This window comes from Miscanthus floridulus, chromosome 4 (assembly GCF_019320115.1).
Source record: "Miscanthus floridulus cultivar M001 chromosome 4, ASM1932011v1, whole genome shotgun sequence".
NCBI classification, from domain to species: Eukaryota; Viridiplantae; Streptophyta; class Magnoliopsida; order Poales; family Poaceae; genus Miscanthus; species Miscanthus floridulus.
In genome coordinates, this window is record NC_089583.1 from 20,440,925 (window position 1) to 20,456,734 (window position 15,810).

Sequence of the window (15,810 nt, forward strand, 5' to 3'; positions counted from 1 at the left end):
GTCTTGCCGTATGACCTTTTCCTCCAACCATCGAGTCTACAGGTTTGAATTAAAGGAAAATAAATTAATATATGTACATATATATATAAAGACATAGTAACACAATCAACAATAATAATTAAATGAATATATAGTGTATTTTTAACGTACTTTGAGTCTCTCTGTAGGAGTTCTTTGGGAGAGCACCTTGATAAACTTGCAAACATAGTAACCACAGTAGTTGTTCCCCTGTTCCTGCCTCAGACACCACTTTACGAGAAAAAGATTTGTCATCCAATCTGGTGATCCGGTGAAAGCTATATGTTTAATTAATAAAGATGATGCGATTCAGGGGACTTACTTTCAATGGGATTACATTCAGTGGCGCTTTGCATTTTTCCATGTGTTGCTTCTCAATAAAGGTTTTCCAAACACTGCCCAATAAAAAATTTGCCACGTCATCAGATATAGTTAATCATCATGTTTGTGTGTATATATAGTTGCTAGAGATCCCGAAATTACCTCTGGATAATATCTATCATATCTTGGTAGTCTTGTTGTGGTTTTCTCATCGAGTCATAGATTATCAAGTGACTTTTCACCAGATCGATGTCCATCAATATCCAGTGATTGCTGCATGTGTTTATAGGATATAACGCATAACACTCATTAATTAACTAGAATCAACATATGAGCCATTAAGGCTATGATCGACATGATTAACACTCACTTGAAGTTATAGGGAAAGAGTATATCCTTCTTGTGGCGTTGGTTCACTAAGAAGTTCATGAGGTTACTCTCTGACTCAGACTTCCAATTAGTCATTGGAGTAATTGGGTCTTTGAATACTATATGGGGATCAACAAAACCAATTTCATTGCAGCCTTCCTTTCTGAGCTCTGTCATTGTAAATCTGCATATATATAGTACTTGTTAGGATAATTTATATGCATATACACACATATGATGAGTTTAATAATAGATCGAAAGAATTATTACTTACAGGCAATAGCAGCTAATGATAACTTTGTCCAGAGAGGTAAGGTGGCATAGTTGATGAAATTCTGCAAAGTCAACATACATAACATCATCGCCACGGAACCAATGTTCGTCTCTAATTCTGACACCAACGCAGAAGTCTCCACTGGTAGACGCCTGCATGTACCACTTGTTTAGCAGGTACATTTGCGTCCCCAGATCAGATAAGGCTTGAGGGTTGTATAGACTCTGGCCTAGTACAAATTTTTTCTTCCAAATATCAACCTCCGCCGCACTCTCAATGTTTCCATCACCAAACATCTGGTAAAGGTCGAGACCAGTCTCATCAAGAAATTCACCAAGGTGATCCAAATCGACATCCGGAGGTATGTTTGCCTGATGCATTAATCCTAAATTCGAACCATATTCATTACCAACAACTAGCGGGGGGATTGATTGGTGCGCTTGTTGTCCGAGTTGGGCAACTCCTTTCCCTGCCCGCTTCTTTTTCTGTGCCGCCTCAATTGACTTGGTGAGAGTGCGGTCATAGTCTGATAACGTTGATTTGGACGGCTTACGAGATTCCCGCTGTTGATGCTGGTAAGAAGTCACCTTTTTTCTTAAAATATCCGGAGCTACGAAGAAGTACGGTTTCTCTGGGTTTCTCCTTGCTTCTTGATTCATTTTAAGTTTGTCATAGAATCTAGACATGTCTTTTTTATATGCATCAGTTCCTTCTTCCTTCTCTTCAGATATTATTTTGGGAATAGCCCTTGGTTTCACGGTGGCTTTCTTTGCAGGCGGGGACTGATTCTTCGTTTGAGGGGCTGGCCTCTTGCTAGGCTTCTTGGTAGGCGGGGGCGGGGGAGGCGTTGGAGACCTCCTTGGAGGTGTTGGCAGCGGCGTTGGAGACCTCCTTGGAGGTGTTGGCAGCGGCGTTGGAGACCTCCTTGGAGGTGGCGGCTGTGGCGTTGGAGACCTCCTTGGAGAGGGTGTGGATGCAGCCTCGTCTTCCAACACAATGTCATCGTACAGAGCACTATGATGATCTGGCGATTGAACAATTGGATTTAGGTTGGGGGAGGATCTGCTACAAAAAAAGGAATGACATATTATTATGAGCAGATTGTTAATTATTTAAGCCAATACAAATTAATGATGTAGTGTTTTCATCCGCACGTACCTATGGTGAGGTAGTTCAGAAGGAGGTGGAGCCGACATCCCTGGAATGATGATGTAGCGCTTGCGCCATAGAATGAATGTCTTCTCCGCTTCTCCTAGAGTCTTCTCGCCATCACCTCCAGGAATGTCAAGAGGCAAATCACTAAAACCTTTTTTAGCTTTATCTACCGAGATGGTGGCATATCCTTCTTGGATTATATTCCCATGAATCCTTGGTGTCTTGGTTCGGTCGATAGGATTAACAAGACCGATAGCCACCTTGATTGTGGAATTCTCCTTCGGAATGTGTAGCTCACACGTTGTACAAGGTTCAGTGACGTCATCCACAGGGAAGCGCAGTCCTGTGTCCCCTTGATTTGGTATCTCCGTGGAAGCGCAGCTGCTTTTCAACTGAACAGATTGGCTAATGTTGATTCCTGGCTCTGATGCCTGCTTGCTTGCACTCACTGCTATTTGCACTTGCCTTTTGATTTCCTCCTGCATTCTCGCTTCAAGGTTTTTTTCCCGCTCCTGTGCTTCACGCACCGCTTCCTCCAACCTCTGGAGCTGGTGTGCCTCTTCTTCCTTCTTTCTCTGGCGACTTCTGTAGGAAGGTCTGTCCTGAGGGAATCCATGCTCCCACGAGACACTTCCTTTGCCTCTAGTTCGGCCACCATGTTCAATAGTCCCGATGGCGTATGTCAGCTCATCCTTCTCTCTGTTGGGCCTGAACGCACCACTAGCAGCAGCTCTCTGAGCATAAAACAATCTTTCTGCTGCTTCTTGCAGTCTTGCGCCATAAACGCACTTCCCTGTCTCCTGGTCTAGTGTTCCCCCATGAGCGAAAAACCAATTCTTTGCACGTTCTCCCCACTCGAGTGATTCTGGTCTGATACCCTTGGCAAGAAGGTCTGCTTCCATTTTGTTCCACTTCTTAATGGCAGTCGGGTAGCCACCTGATCCCAAGGTATGGTGGTATGTCTTCTGTTGGGCATTACGTTGGTTCTTTATCACCCGACTCACACCCTCTTCTGAAGTCTTGTACTGTACAAACTCATCCCAATAGGGCCTCTGCTTTGAGATCGGGCCTAGGACAGTAAAATCTGGTGCTATGTTCTTCTTGACATACGTCGTGTATAGGTGTTTCTTCCAAGTCTGAAACTGGGTGGCCATCTTCTTCATTGCCCAATCCCTAACTCGCTCCTTCAATTCATCACCATCTATTATATCATCATAATCATCTGTTTGGAGCGTGAAATGTACCAAGACATCATTCCAAATTAACGCCTTGTCACGATCGGAGACAAAACTGATATGAGGAGCATTGGTCTTCTTCTTCCATTCACGGGTACTAATCGGGAGCCGGTCCCGTACAAGGTAACCACAGTGGTGCACAAATTTCATTTTATTCGGCCCCCCCGGTTCTCCTGTATCCACATTGAACTCCGAGATGATGAAGCGACCCTCCAATGGCTTTTTGGGACCTCGAACATTTTTACTCTTCGTTGTAGTTGTTGATGTCGAACCAGAGGGCTACAAAACATAAACATTATTTTTAATGTCATGAGCACACATAAGACATATGATAATATATATATATAGCTAATAATAAAAAATATATACTTGGCCAATATGTTGTTGCTCATTTTGTTCAAGAGCTAAGTACTGACTCCCGTCATCTACATCCTCTTGCACGTTATTTTTAGCACCATCATCGCCGGCAACTTGAGTGCCAGTGTTGATCAAATTCATCATCAACTCCTCCTCATCCATATTTCTCGGGTCGGCCATCTAGCTTCAAAAAACAAAACCAATATATAGTACGTCAAATCTTTGCTTATTACATGCGTAAAATCTACAAACAATATGCATTATTAAATCTTGCCCCTCGATCACGGACGCAATTCGCCACACTAGGACGAACTACGTCGGTACTAGGGCGAATTAGGGCACGAGAAAGGGCGGTGTGACAAGAGTGGCGGTGCTCCACTCCGCCGTATATATGTCTGTACACATGGGTGAACGAGGGCGGCGGTGCTCCGCCGTATACATAGAAACGCATGGACGAAATGCATATGAATACAAATGACGTATATATACGTGTCGGCGCGGTGGCCGGTGTGCTGACGACGATGACGTGAGGCGGGCCGGCGTGCTGACGACGACGACGACGTGAGGCGGGCCGGGGCGGTGTCGGTGCGTGATGTTGTGATCCTATGTACCATGTGATCAACCATGTAGTCATTCATCATATGAGAAAATTCTATGTTAATAATATAAGTATAAGCCATTATGAAATGTAAGTATATGTGTCTTATTGCTCATATAACCATTACTATTTTCGAAATGATAAGAATTTATTTTCTTCTTCTACAGGCGATCTCTGATGCTATGATATAAAGTTTGAAGATAGTCTTCCCGGAAAAAAATATGTAATGCTCATATTACTTTAGCAACATTAATATATTATATCTGTATATTCAAAGTTCACAAATGAAGAAACATGTGATATTTTTGATAAACTAAAAAACGCTTAGTTTATAAACTGGGTATCAAAATTGAGTTCCTATTTGACCATTATATATCCTACAACAAATCCTTCAAAAAAAAGACCCTACATGAATATATTTGGATAAAATTTCGTTAACAAACATTGATCTATGAAGATAGAAAAAATTCTTCTATTGAAACTGCATCTTGAAATAATGGCATATCATATAGTGATGAATATATGGCGGTTGATGGGCTGGATCATTAGCGGATGGTTCGTAGCGTTGTTTCCAAATAATATATAGCGTGTTTATTATACAAGCCATGGATTTACATCGATCTAATTAATTTCTAAAGTAATTTCATTGGTGATCCTTAATTATACTTGTCATTTAGAGTTCCAAATATTCAAAACTTGCCTTAAGATATGTTTTTATTTAAAATCATTTAGAGTTCCAAATATTCATTTTTAGTTTCTATAGATTTTGTGATTCAAAATTTGGAATTTTCAATCGACCTCGACCGTTGACATGGCTTACACCAAAGTTGTAGTTTTCGACGTGATCTATAACTCGGCAGTGGAGGGCTCGGACGAATGTACAAAGAGATCGACGAATATATCACCTCGAAGCTCGACAGTGTACGTACTGGAGGGCCTCGGGCCGGCGCGGTGGGGCAACACGCGGTGGAGGGCCTCGGGCGCGGAGGAGGGCGCGGTGGAGGGCCACGGGCAAGCGCGGAGGAGGGGCACGGGCGCGCGCGGTGGAGGCCGCACGAGGAAGAAGACGGCGGCGCCGGTGTCACGGAAGGCGAACGGACGCGGCGCGAGGTCGAAGAAGAGGGCGGCGGTGTTCGACGAGGAAGAAGACGAGCAGATCGATCTGCCAGGCGCTGGAGGTTATATAGCAGAGGAGAATTACTCCCGGTGCCAGCCACCAACCGGGAGTAAAAACCCTTTACTCCCGGTGCGTATTACCAACCGGGAGTAAAGGTGCCTTTACTCCCGGTGCGTGTTACCAACCGGGAGTAAAGGTATACCTTTACTCCCGGTTGGTAACACGCACCGGGAGTAAAGGCTTTTTTTTGGCGGGCCACGAAACTGCAGCCCACCTTTACTCCCGGGTGGGCTTCCCACCCGGGAGTAAAGGTGGCCTGCAGTTTCGTTTCCCGCCTGTTTTAAGCAATAGTCTTGTTAAATACAATAGAAATGCAATAGTTTTTATTAAATACATAGTAAATTAAATAAAAGGCATAAAATTATTTTGTTAAAAATATGAATTTTATTTTTGTTTATTGCACATAGGAAAAATCGATAACCTAACTTTTTTTATTTTTTGTTAGAATTATAAAACATAATGTAACTAATATTTATTATTTCGTTAATGCAAAAATGTAGTGTTTAATTAAAATTATTAAAATTATTGGTTTTGGACAGGAAATTTGTTTTCACATCATTTTAACGTTAATATTTTAATTTTTCATCACTCAGTATCCTAATTTACCTTTTTGAGAGAGAAATCCCACCAAATCAAACATTGATTTAATTTGAAATATGACATAATAAACATCTGAATTCACAATTATTACATAATATCTCAAACACACACTATATTAAATCACTATATCATCAAGTGGGCACAGCAGTGAACTTCTTCTTTACGTATGTCCCTTGGTTATGATCGCTTCGTAACCATGGAGTGTCCTCATCATTTACCAAGATGCTAGGGTCTTTGTTCACTTTGAAGGGCGGAATTCGGTCATCCTTTTCATATTCTTCTGACATGTCCGACTTGTCCTCAATTCCCACGATGACTCTTTTCCCTGAAAGAACTATGTGGCGCTTTGGCTCTTTGGTTGAGTCATTATCGTTTTTCCCTCTTTTTGGTTTGGTAGACATATCATTGACATAGAACACCTGATTCACATCCTTGGCAAGGACGAATGGTTCGTCTTTGTACCCAATATTACTAAGGTCTACTGTTGTCATTCCATACTCGTTGTCTACTGTTACTCCGCCTCCGGTCACCTTGACCCATTGGCACTTGAACAATGGGATCTTCAAAGTAGGTGCATATTCTAGTTCCCATATTTCATCTATGCGTCCATAATATGTCTGCTTATTCCCATTCGGGTCTGTGGCATCTATGCGGACACCACTGTTTTGGTCGGTACTCCTTTTATCTTGGGCTACTGTGTAGAATATGTTCCCATTTATCTCGTACCCTTTGTATGTGACGATATGCCATGATGGTTGCATAGCCAATAAATACAGTTGCTCATGGATGCTCTCATCACCTTGACATTTTTTTCGCAACCAACCGCCGAAAGTTTCCATGTGCTTATGCGTAATCCAAGCTTCAGTCTTCCCTGGAAACTCGGATCGTAAGAGATCCTTGTGTGTCTCAATATACGGATCTACCAAAGAGGAGTTCTGTAGAACTGTGTAGTGCGCTTTATTGAAATAATCATCATCCGTACCAATATATGTTTTCCTCCCTAGTGTCCCCTTTCCGCTTAGTCTCCCCTCATGTCTCGATTCAGGAACACCAATCGAGTCAAGGTCGGGAATAAAGTCAACACAGAACTCAATGACCTCTTCTGTTCCATAGCCCTTGGCGATGCTTCCTTCTGGACGAGCACGGTTGTGAACATATTTCTTTAGGACTCCCATGAATCTCTCTAAGGGGAACATGTTGTGTAGGAACACAGGACCGAGAGTGAAAATCTCCTTGACTAGGTGAACTAGGAGGTGTGTCATAATATCAAAGAAGGAAGGAGGGAACACTAACTCAAAGCTGACGAGACATTGAACCACATCATTCTGTAGTTTAGCTAGATCAGTTGGATCAATTGCCTTCTGAGAAATTGCATTGAGGAATGCACATAGCTTTACGGTGGCTAGACGTACATTTGGAGGTAGAATTCCTCTTAATGCAACTGGAAGTAATTGCATCATGAGAACGTGACAGTCATGGGACTTTAAGTTACAGAATTTCTTCTCTGTCACATTTATAATACCCTTTATATTCGAGGAGAATCCAGATGGTACCTTGATGTTGTTTAAGCATTCAAACATGATTTCCTTCTCCTCTTTGCTTAGAGTGTAGCTAGCAGGACGTAAGTAATGGCGTCCATCATCTGTCTTCTCTGGATGCAGGTTGTCTCTTTCTCTCAAACAACGCAGGTCCTGTCGTGCTTCAAATGTGTCCTTAGGCTTTCCATACACACCCATAAAGCCTAGCAGGTTCACACAAAGATTCTTCGTCAGGTGCATCACGTCGATCGAGCTACGGACCTCCAGGACTTGCCAATAGGGTAGGTCCCAAAATATGGACTTTTTCTTCCACATGGGTGCGTGACCGTTAGCGTCTTTCGGAATAGGTTGGCTTCCATGTCCTTTTCCAAAGACGACTTTCACATCATTGACCATATCGAGTACATCCTCACCGGTTCGGTTGCGAGGCTTGGTCAGGTGGTCTGCTTTCCCTTTAAAATGCTTACCTTTCTTTCTTACGGGGTGATTTGCAGGAAGAAATCGACGATGGCCAAGGTACACGACCTTTCGACATTTTTTCAAGAATACACCTCTAATATCACCGAAGCAGTGTGTGCATGCATTATATCCCTTGTTTGACTGTCCTGAAAGATTACTTAGAGCAGGCCAATCATTGATTGTTACGAACAACAATGCTCGTAGATCAAAGTGTTCCTGTTTGTACTCATCCCACACACGTACACCTTCTTTATTCCACAAAATGAGAAGTTCATCAATAAGTGGTCTCAGGTACACATCGATGTCATTGCCAGGTTGCTTCGGGCCTTGGATGAGCACAGGCATCATAATGAACTTCCGCTTCATGCATAACCAAGGAGGAATGTTGTAGATACTTAGAGTAACAGGCCAAGTGCTATGACTACTGTTCTGCTCTCCAAAAGGATTGATACCATCTGTACTTAAAGCAAACCTTAAGTTTCTTGCGTCATTTGCAAACTCCGGGAATTCTCTATCGATTGCTCTCCACTGGGACCCATCAGCAGGGTGTCTCAACATATTGTCTACCTTACGGTCTTCTTTGTGCCATCGTAACAATTTTGCATGTTCTTTGTTTCTGAACAGACGTTTCAAGCGTGGTATTATAGGAGCATACCACATAACCTTGGCAGGGATTTTCTTACGTGGACGTTCGCCCTCAACATCACCAGGGTCATCTCGCCTGATCTTATACCGCGACGCATGGCATACCGGGCATGCATCCAATTTCTCGTACTCTTTGCCACGGTATAGGATGCAGTCATTAGGACATGCATGTATCTTCTCTATTTCTAGCCCCATAGGACAGACAACTTGTTTTGCTTCGCAGGTAGTGGCGGGCAATTCATTGTACTTCGGAAGCATCTTCTTTTGGATTTTTAGTAACTCTCCAAATCCCTTGTCAGATACACCATTCTTTGCCTTCCATTGCAGCAATTCTAGTGTGGTTCCCAACTTTTTCTGCCCTGCATCACAAGTTGGGTACAACAATTTCTTGTGATCTTCTAGCATCCGCTCGAACTTGATCTTCTCCTTTTCACTTTCACATTCTCTTTGTGCATCACGAATGACCTGACAAAGATCATCAGCCGGCTCATCTTCTGCGGCTACCTCTTCTTCAGCTTCTCCCATTGCAGTATCATTGAAGCACGCACCATCAGGAATAATATCATTGTCGTCCCATTGTTCTTCTTCATCTTCTTCCATTACAACACCGGTTTCTCCGTGCTTTGTCCAACAAATATAGTTTGGCATGAAACCCGACTTGAACAAGTGTGAATGAAGAGTCCTTGAGCAAGGATATTCCACCGTATTCTTACATATGGCACATGGGCAGCACATGAAACCGTCGCGTTTGTTTGTCTCGGCCGCACGTAATAAAGAATGCACGCCGTCAATGAACTCTTGTGAGCGGCGATCAGCATTATACATCCAATAACGGCTCATCTGCATTACATGACATAAATATCATATTAAAACCTAGATCATAATTAATTATTTATACAACATGCGTGCCACCACAAAAGATACAAATTTATGAAAGCATCGCTACAATGTAGACAATCCCAACTACCACTAAAAGAACTAAAGCTAAAATACATTTCAGGAGCACAAGGATTTTGCGACCAATCTCAACTAAAACAGACAGATCCCCCGATTGTGCAACATCTTTGGGCTTCTTCGGCTGGATCACTGCCTCATTAGCCGCCGTATCTGCCTGTTGTGCAAGATATTTTTGCACGAGTTCAACATACTCTTCCTCCCAGTAGAAGCCTGAACATCGTCCACTGCCATCCCACTGAAATTAAAACAAAAAACTAGAACTTTAATCACAACCATCATGAAAATAGGTATAAACTAACCATAATCATTAAATACGATAAAATAACTCACATTGCGATCCGGACACTTGTAGAAGATACGATCCTTGTTGGGACCCTCCTTCTTCACTCGGTACTCCATCACAATCTTCATCTCATCACGACACTTGCCGCATGGAATGAGAGGAAGGCCCGGCCTAAGTCGCTTTGGAAACCCATGAGAGGCCGAGGACCCGGAAGCAGTTGCCATCTACTCTCTATACTCATTTTTTAATACACTATAAATTTCTTCTTTTATAAACAAATAAAATTAACAAACTATAAAATTATCTAGATCTCTAAACAATGATATTTTTAATGGTCATTGTGTTCTCGTCTTTTACTGCGGCAGGTAAGTAATTCATATGATATTTCCGCAAATTAACAGAAGAATGGGAATGTACACACATAACAGACTACTACGACGATATCGGGACGTGTGAATAAATAACCATCCGTACTAGTTGACCTTGCTTACGTGATCATCTCGGCGAGCATTTCTCCACCGGACAGCACCGTACTTGGTCAAGGAAGAGCTCCGATTCTATGAGGAAGGGAACACGGTCTCCCACGACCGTTGTCGCTCTCCCTCGTAGAATCAAAGCTCCTCCTTGATGTCCGTTACCGCTCGACAGAGAACATGCTTGCCGAGCTGAACACGGTCCGCAAGTTCAACTAGTACGGATTTTCTATAATTTTCTAACTATTTTCTAAGTTTTTATTTATATATACTACGTTTAGGTACGGTGATTGACAGACTACTACGACGATATCGGGACATGTGAATAAATAACCATCTGTACTAGTTGACCTTGCTTACGTGATCAGCTCGGCGAGGATTTCTCCACCGGACGGCACCGTACTTGGTCAAGGAAGAGCTCCGATTCTACGAGGAAGGGAACACGGTCTTCCACGACCGTTATCGCTCTCCCTCGTAGAATCAAAGCTCCTCCTTGACGTCCGTTACCGCTCGGCAGAGAACATCCTCGCCGACCAGAACACGGTCCGCAAGTTCAACTAGTAAGGATTTGCTATAATTTTTTAACTATTTTCTAACTTTATATTTATATATACTTTAACCTTCTTTCATGTAAATATGCAAGCTTAAAGTGATTTTGAGCTCAAATTGCTTACAAATGAAAAAAAACCACAATAAAGAACCATAAATATATATAGTGAATAAAATGGCATAAGAAAATGGTAAAAAATGAGAGTATGAGATTGGTAACCTTTACAACTGAAGAATCGACGGAGGAATCGAAGAATGGATGGAGGAACAATGGAGGGAGGGAGGAAGCAAGAACACTACTGCAGTGAGCTTCAAAATGTGCTGAGCTCGGGCTCGGGGAGGAAGGAGGAGACGGCCGATTTATAAAGGGAGAACATTTACTCCCGGTTGGAGCCACAAACCGGGAGTAAAAGTATACCTTTAGTCCCGGTTGGTGGCTCCAACCGGGACTAAAGGTCCCTGCCACCTCTGTCTGGCGCAGTAGCCGTTGGGCAGGGACCTTTAGTCCCGGTTGGAGCCACCAACCGGGACTAAAGGTATTTCTAGTCCCGGGGGCAAAAAATTCCGGGACTAGAGCCCATTTTGACCGAGGATCAAAGGTCTGTTCTCTACTAGTGATGCACACCAAGCAACAGAGTATCATCAAACCGTTCTCGTAGTGACAATCCTACAATCCTATATTTAAACAGAGAGGCTAGTTTGCTGCACCAGCATCTCTATCCTCATGCATGGCGCGGTAAGGTAAGAGCAATTTCAATACTTTAGCCCATATGCCCTTTTTACCATGGGACGAAAAACTACTCACATAGAGCCCTTACTCGAACAATTAAAAAGTAGAAGACCACCACTAATGTTTTCTATTATATCCTTGCGCCTGTGGGGTCTCCACGGGGGCCCTAATTTTTATTTTATTTTTGAAAGTAGGCCCTACTTTTTAGTTTACCATTCCCATCCATCTCTTTCTCATTCCGCAGGTAAGGAACACCCTCCATCCCTCCCACTCGTTCACCACCTCTAAATTCAGGCCCTGTTCACTTCGTTGAAAAGACTGGCTAAAAAGTACTGTTCGCTGATTTGTTATGAGAGAAAAACATAATACCGTGGTTAATAAGGCAGGCTGATAAGTTAGGGCCGTTAATCACCACTTCTTCCATCCATGCCGACCGGGAATCAGGTCCCCGGCCTCCTCTGCTCTACTCACACTGGGCATGCATCAGTTATATTTGCGGATTATTATTGATACAATTACCTCCTTCCCACCAGTAAATGTATCCGTAACAGAACACAGAACACAAAACGAATCCACCAGTTGTCCTTAGTGATGCCATCACAGTAAAAAAATAAAATAATAAGGACAATATATGCATGGCAATGCTCACCTGTCACCTCATTAGGTTTTTCCGCTGACCATGTCTGAGCATGTATTTCATTAAGAGAGAGGTTAGTTCTCACTATGTAGGCTCAACAAGCTTCCAGCATGCACACTAACTCGAGAGGAATGCCTTAACATCATCAGACTCGCGAATGTACTTGTTCTTGGGTCATAAATCTGCAGCAGTCCCATGGATCTAATAACCGTGACAATCCTGCCGTCCTCTAACACCAACAAAGGATGCATGGGTGAAAGGTGTCCAGAACGTTCAATCTGCACACTATACTGCTTGACCCAAAGGCCTTCCTCGGAGTCCTTCAGGAACCACAGGTCCATGACGCGGCTTGAACCATGAACAATGACCAAGGAACCATTCAGGTTGGCCAATGTAACCTGCTTCAGATACAAATTGTGCCGGCCGCCACCACCAACGAGGTCGCTGGGTCCCTTGATTCTTGGCCTCCATTCCTCCGCCTCGAGATCGAACCGGACTATCCAGCCTTGCTCATCGGCTCTGCGATTCACGACGGCGAAATACGCCGCCACGCTTAAGCAGTAGACCACCCCACCGACGACCACCCTGGTCCATTCATTCCACACGAAAGACCTCGGAGGTCCCTGCATTCCCCTCCACCGTGCACTGCTGCTGAATGTGCAGACCTCAAACAGGTCGTCACGGTCGCTGCCACTGCCGTCGTGCCGTTGTCGAAATGGAAGCATCCGCAGCACCTTGAGCTCGCATGTTCCGGCGACCTGCCCAAACAAGTGCACGGGCTCCCCATAGTCGCGCAGGCTGAACCCTCGCGCAGCGTGCTCTGGTGCGAGCCTGTCTGATAAATTGTGCACGGCTCCGGTGACCGGGTCGAGCAACCGGAAGCTGCCGCTGTTGATCGTCTTGACGCAGACGAGACCGGGGGCCGCCACGCTCACGACCATGTCGCTCGCGTTCCCTGCCGCCACGTGCCTGACGATCTGGCCCGACGACATGTCCAGGACGTCGACGAGGCTGTCGCGGTCCAGGTCCACGTCGTCGGCGTAGGACGCAACGATGTAGGGCTCCGGGCGTCGCGCGGCGTGCGCGGCGGCGAACCACGGGGCGGAGAGGAGGGACCGCCACGCCCGGCACACGGTGCGCAGCCGGCAGAGCTGCTTGCCCGGGAGACGCAGCAGGATCTCGCACAGCGCGTCCAAGGGCAGAGCGCCGGCGTCGCCGCCGCCACAGGCGGCGGGAGTGGCGGGCGCGGGAAGCCTGCGACGTTGCTGTGCGCGGCGCGGCTCCGGCGACGACATGCTGGATACGATCGAAGGCCTCGAGACGTACCTGCAGCATACAGTGACACGAGAGGTCAGATCGTATCGCGCAGGCTCGCTGTAGTTTGGCCGATCGGGAAGGCACGGTCGCGAGGGCGGAATGAAGAGGGCATACCAGCGGATCGTGATGGATGTCGGTGCCGGATCCCACCGACGGCGGCAGGGAGCGCGCCGCGCGCGGCGTTGTCAGGGGAGTTGGGACTCCGTACGTCGAGCGTCGTGGAAAGGCGGTGGCTCGGTGTTGATCCGCTATCTAGTTGATTCTGGGGACGAAACTGCCGCCGAAAGTCTCTCATGTAGCAGCATCTTGTGCCGTCGAAGCGACGAAAACAAAATGGACCTTGTGGGCCGGGAGAAACGGTCAAGCGCACACAGACACGAAGGCCTGCAGTGGATGGAATCCGGCCTGATATGTGAGCAGTGCGCTGGCAGGCCGCAGTGGCATTTTTGGTTTGTTGAATTTGCCTGCCACGGGCTCGTACTGAGCTGACGTTGGCAAAAAATAAATAAATTTGGCAAAAAAAATCTTCTAAACGACATTAAAAAAACCGCCTAAACTGTAGAAAGCGTTGCTTCCCTTAAAAAAAAGATAATCATACGCCCGTCCCGTTGGGATGGGCTGCTTCGCACGCCCCGTGCTGCCCGCCTACGCGCTGTTGCTCGCTCCCGCTCGTGCCCTCATCCACCTCGTCTGTCGTGGAAGGGGTGGCTAGGGAGGGCTACGCCTGCACCTGCGTTTGTGCCCCCATCCACCTCACACTGTTAGTAAGAAGGGGAGGAATGCGCCACCGCTGTTCCCCACCAGGTATGTCGTGACCGCCGGCGACAATGTGTTTCAAGTGTTTCAGGCGTTTTCAGACATGTTGCAAGCCTATGTTTCAAGTGTTTCAGTTGTTTCAGACGTATGTTTTAAGTGTTTCATCTGGATGTTGCATATGTTGCTATGGTTATACACGCATGTTTCAAGCATATGTTTCATATGTTTTTCAGATTTATGTTGCAAGTGTTTCATCTGGATGTTGCAAAGGTAGATCTGGATGTTGCATATGTTGCTATGGCTACACACGAATGTTTCAAGTGTTTATCTGTTTTCAGACGTATATTGCAAGTGTTTTATCTGGATGTTGCATATGTTGCAAATGACTATGTTGCAAGTGTATGTTCCGAATGTTTCATCTATTTTAGGTGTATGTTGTAATTGTTTTGTCGGTGCGAAAAGTGGCCAACTAGTAAATATTTGTCGTTTTGCCATACGTTGTGATCGGATGTGGCCTAGCACTCAATGACACATGGTTTATACTGGTTCAGGCAACGTGCCCTACGTCCAGTCCGAGTCGATCGTTGACTTTATTTCTGAGCCTAGGTGCTTGAAGTTTGTTGTGGGGTTACAAACGAGTGAGAATAAGATGGGGGGTACCAGAGGTCCGGTCAGACTCTCGCACAGCGCGTCCAAGGGCAGAGCGCCGGCGTCGCCGCCGCCACAGGCTGTGGGAGTGGCGGGCGCGGGAAGCCTGCGATGTTGCTGTGCGCGGCACGGCTCCGGCGACGACATGCTGGATACGATCGAAGGCCTCGAGACGTACCTGCAGCAAACAGTGACACGAGAGGTCGGATCGTATCGCGCAGGCTCGCTGTAGTTCGGCCGATCGGGAAGGCACGGTCGCGAGGGCCGAATGAAGAGGGCATACCAGCGGATCGTGATGGATGTCGGTGCCGGATCCCACCGACGGCGGCAGGGCTCGGTGTTGATCCACTATCTAGTTGATCCACTATCTTTGGCAAAAAAAATAGCTTTGGCAAAAAAAATCGTCTAAACAACATTAAAAAAACCCGCCTAAACTGTAGAAAGTGTTGCTTCCCTTAAAAAAAAGATAATCATACGCCTGTCCCATCTGGATGGGCCGCTTCGCACGCCCCATGCCGCCCACCTACGCGTCGTTGCTCGCTCCCGCTCGCGCCCTCATCCACCTCGTCTGTCGTGGAAGGGGAGGCTAGGGAGGCCTACGCCTGCACCTGCGCTTGTGCCCCCATCCACCTCGCATTGTCAGTAAGAAGGGGAGGCCTATCCCACCGCAGTTCCCCACCAGGTAGGTCGTGACCGCCTGCGACAATGTGTTTC

General features: G+C 45.7%; 1 protein-coding gene across 1 annotated transcript; it reads right to left on the bottom strand.

Moving 5' to 3' along the window:
- Positions 1–12,238: 12,238 nt before the first annotated feature.
- LOC136551100 (F-box protein At3g07870-like) lies at positions 12,239–13,923 on the bottom strand. The gene is made up of 2 exons (XM_066542682.1): positions 13,807–13,923; positions 12,239–13,701 (listed from the first exon to the last, which is right to left on the bottom strand). The coding sequence occupies exon 2, from the start codon at positions 13,668–13,670 to the stop codon at positions 12,450–12,452; it is 1,221 nt and encodes a 406-aa protein (XP_066398779.1). The 5' UTR covers positions 13,671–13,701; positions 13,807–13,923; the 3' UTR covers positions 12,239–12,449.
- Between the last annotated feature and the right edge of the window lie 1,887 nt (positions 13,924–15,810).

Bases quoted from the DNA above. Each gene is read 5' to 3' on its own strand.
- LOC136551100 (XM_066542682.1), bottom strand. From the start codon at position 13,670: ATGTCGTCGCCGGAGCCGCGCCGCGCACAGCAACGTCGCAGGCTTCCC.